General features: G+C 36.6%; 1 protein-coding gene across 1 annotated transcript; it reads right to left on the reverse strand.

Annotated features, from left to right (window-relative positions):
• Positions 1 to 3,491: 3,491 nt before the first annotated feature.
• Positions 3,492 to 3,767, reverse strand: LOC124662544. The gene has a single exon (XM_047200371.1). The coding sequence runs from the start codon at positions 3,765 to 3,767 to the stop codon at positions 3,492 to 3,494; it is 276 nt and encodes a 91-aa protein (XP_047056327.1).
• Positions 3,768 to 4,156: the final 389 nt, after the last annotated feature.

Below are 4,156 nucleotides of genomic sequence, written 5' to 3' on the forward strand. Positions count from 1 at the left end.
CATCAAGACGCTGCTTGTTGTATTTCAAGTGGAAAAAAAAATTAACTTTAGGTATCTCAGAGCAAGAAGTATGCTATTCCCAAATTTGAATTTGTGCAATCTTGCAAGTTATGCCAAATGGATCTATGTGTATATTACTTTGGCAACTATAATTAGAAAAATATAGAAACCCAAAAAAGAGAAAGGAAACTTTTGTGCTCCAAAAATAAAAGAAGAGAAAATCTCAACAATAATAATAGTACATGAAATGTCTCCGCTGTAATGGAGATCGAGTCCAAGATATTACACACTTCTACCGGGGCGATTGTGTCGCCTTTATAGTGCGTGGACATGTTTGTACATTTGCACACCCTAAAAGGCCATGACTCCAGAGGAGGGGCGGAGCTAGAACAAAAGTAAAACTGCTGCACGAAAAGTCACTTTGGAGCACGTGCTCCATAGAGCTCGTTTTTCTATTTATTTTCTGTTTTGAAACTGCCATTTAGAATTTTCAAAAACCCCGAAAATAATCCTAAATGTTGGCAATGACGTATTCTACGAGGGCTGCGAAATCTCAATGTGAAATAATTTGTAATTCTGTCCACACAAAAATGATAAATACTGATAAATCTAAAAGATTTTTTGAATTTTGCATTGTTCACAAATCACAACCTCTGATCTGGAAATTTTTCATTTTTACATAGTCCGGAATACATAAGTCATCACTGTCTACATTCAATATTTTTTTCAGAATTTTTTGAAACTTCAAAATGTTGATTTAAAAAAGACATAAGAAGAGCTGCATGAAGCCCATCCTCCAAAACGACACACTCACCTACTACACCTCTTTAATGCCACAATGTTTAAAGCAATAATGTAATGTAGTTTCAGATTTTTGTATAAGCTGTATGACCCAACAAAGATAATGTACGATGAAAATACAAATTAGAATGCTTTTTGTAGTGATGAAATGAATGACACTATTACTTGGAGAATATGGTCTACATAATTTACTAATGCATATATATTTGATTCTACATGAGATGAGAATACATGAGTGCATCAGTTTAGTATACATCAACTACAATACCTAAATTGGGAGTAAAATTTGTAGTCTATATTTTTCCATATATTAAAATCCATATTTCAAATAAAATTTCTACTACACCGATAGCAAATTTATACAAAAAAAACATGAATTGAGAATATTTCTTTCAAACTGTGGAAACAAATGATTCAACGACTTTTCCATTAAAAAATTAGATCTATCATTTATTTATTTTTATTTTTCCATTTAATTGGTTAGATGTATGTCTCTCATTTTGAGTTAATTTTCATTATTTAGTATGAAAAAATGTTTTCCTCATGCATTTCTTAAATAGTTTGAGCTGTTTTAGATGAACGAGTTTTGCACGTACATGTATGCAAATGCTTCACCATCACATTTTTGAGCTTCGTCCCTAATTTAAATTATATTCAGTATGTAATGTTTCTATTTATAGTAAACTTTTATACTTATTTGTAACTTATTTTTTCAATATAAATTTTAACGATTATATTTTTATTGTACATATAACATAGTTAGTCCCTTATGATGTGTCATTAAATAGTAACATATAATATTCTATGTAACAATTCCTACATTCATCGTTACTAATAGCATTTTTCTTAAATTTAAATCATATTACACGGAAAAAGTTGTGCAAACTTTAATTACATTTTCTTGTAATAAAAACATTCATTTCGCTGAATCTCCTATTGTAAAAAATAAAGTGTAGATAATGATTAATATGTATCACTCGTTATGTTAGTGTACTTGCATGTATTGAGATCCACTTTTACATTGTTAAATATCTAGGTCGAGAGTTGTAAGTGCACCTAACAAAAAAAATCTAGAATGTATCTAATATAAAATGATCCAAGTTTACAACCAATTATAGACTATAATTAATAGTAATAACATCTTATATTAAGAGACAGAGGGAGATCATCACAGAAAGAAACACGTCTATTTTCCTTATACCTTCCTCGATAAATAAAATGGTTTTTACAACTTTATGTAAGATGCTGCTACGAGATAGCTATCTACCCTCTCCCACCTTGTCAGTTGTGTTAGACATTGTGGGACTAATACTCTGATGTTATATTGTTCAAGTTTAGTCTTCGGTGGGTACTATGTTTGTTTCAACAGTTATCGATCGACGGAGGGGGATGATGAGTTCGTAAGATTCACAGTCTAGATTGGTGCCTAATAAGGAATAGAGATTCCCGACAAAAATATGTCCCCTATATCGTTGTTAGATCTAATATTTTACTGTTGAAATAGTGGTGTAGTTATCGTAGATTTTCAGCTCGAAAGGTTTACAAACCGAGTTTGGGTGAATGAGAAGTAACAAAGGAGAATCAATCAGACTAGCGTAGCATAGGGTTTTCCTTCTTCATGTACTATATGGTTACTCATTTCTGAAAATTCCCAATTGTCTCTTGATTCCACGCCAATCCATCTACCAAATAATTGGTGCGTTACGGAGGTATCAGACTGCAGTCCTTCCTCGTATGTTGTATCCTTTTCTCGGAGGCCAATCAAATCTGAATGAGGCTGAGGCATAGCCTCCATTTCGGGAAAAAAAAAAATCAAATCTGAATGGAGAAAGGTTGGTCTCTCTTAAAATCCCATCACACCCTCCCAGATTCATGGTGGCAATGAGGAAAGTTTCACCAGCCGTGACATTTTTTACGACGATGGAGTGTTTAATCTTTCAGCACGAACACCTACACCCATTGGAGATAACTTAGCTGATCTTGAGCATCAAAAGCACATACGACATAACTACATGGTAATATGTAGGGAAAAAAAGAATCAAGGGCTGTATCTAAAGTCTACAGGTTGCGTCAAATATGTACTGGAGAATGATGACCAAAAGGGCCTAGTCATCTACACAAGCGCCATTTGGAAGCACTCTTTTTCCCAATAGAAATCAGTAACACCGCGCTGGTAGAATTCGCCGATCCAACATCTAAAAGAACATGAACCGAGCATGAACCCATTTGATCACTCTGTAGTCTTCTAGCTTAAACATTTCAGAGTACATGCCGGGGGACATTTCCACAGTTTTTTTTTTTTTTTTTGAAATGGACATTTCCACAGTTGGATGCATGTAATCCACAGAAAATACACAAAAACACAAACGGAAATTTTGACCGCTATCAAAAGACCTGTTTCTTGTTGGATTTGAAGGGGTTGGTACCTTCCTGCCCATTGACATTTGACAGCAAAGAGCTCTTGTGCTAAATGTCATATATTCTTCTCAAAGCAAAACATCTAAAATTTGAGTCGAATCATACAGAAAGGGGCAGACTTCCCCTACGCATATCATCAGATAAAATTTTCTTACACAAAGCAGACGGCGCCTAACAATGTGTGTCAGAAGGAACATTCAGCAAGGGACAATACAGAGTGTTCTCCCAAGGAGACTAAGGCAAATTGCAACAGATAAAACGGATTAGGACCATCACTTTTGCTTCTTAAATTTCTTGGGCGGGTTTTTAGCGAGCGCCTCACCCTCGTTGTCAGACAAGCCCTCGACGGACTCATCCGGGACGTCGTTTGGGGCGTTGTGCCTGGTGATGTAGTCCTTGAGGATGACCATGCTCCTCTCCCTCATCGCCGCCAGCTGCTCCGACAGTTTACCAGACTCGGAGCTGACAGCGAAGGATTCTGCTCCCAAAACCAGGGTGGCCTTCGCTCTCGGGTGAGGAGTCGCTGCAGCGGAGCTCGTCCGGTCCATTGCTCACCGCTACGCCTGCCAGGAAAAATTGAGTGCAGAGATCAGGAACCTCTACGGGTTCGACTTTATGGTAAGTTCACAAACTTGACGACATGTAGCTGAACTCTTTGCCACTGCAAAGCAATGTCTGCTGATGGCAATTGGAGGCAATTTTGAACCTAATCAGACCCTTACAGGGGACAGACTAAGTAGAATTCAGACATAACAAATACTAGTGGGGATTAGAATGTAGGCAGTGGCATTTTACAGATGCGGCTATGCCCCCACAAACTGCAACCAAATTCAGTCTTCCTCCGTAGCTCAGAAACGAGTTGCATTATACATACAGAGGAAAAGATGTTTCAACAATCGTATCCCGTACTTGTGAATTGTGATTACTAAAGCCTGCA

The sequence above is a fragment of the Lolium rigidum genome, chromosome 1 (genome assembly GCF_022539505.1).
Source record: "Lolium rigidum isolate FL_2022 chromosome 1, APGP_CSIRO_Lrig_0.1, whole genome shotgun sequence".
NCBI lineage: Eukaryota > Viridiplantae > Streptophyta > Magnoliopsida > Poales > Poaceae > Lolium > Lolium rigidum.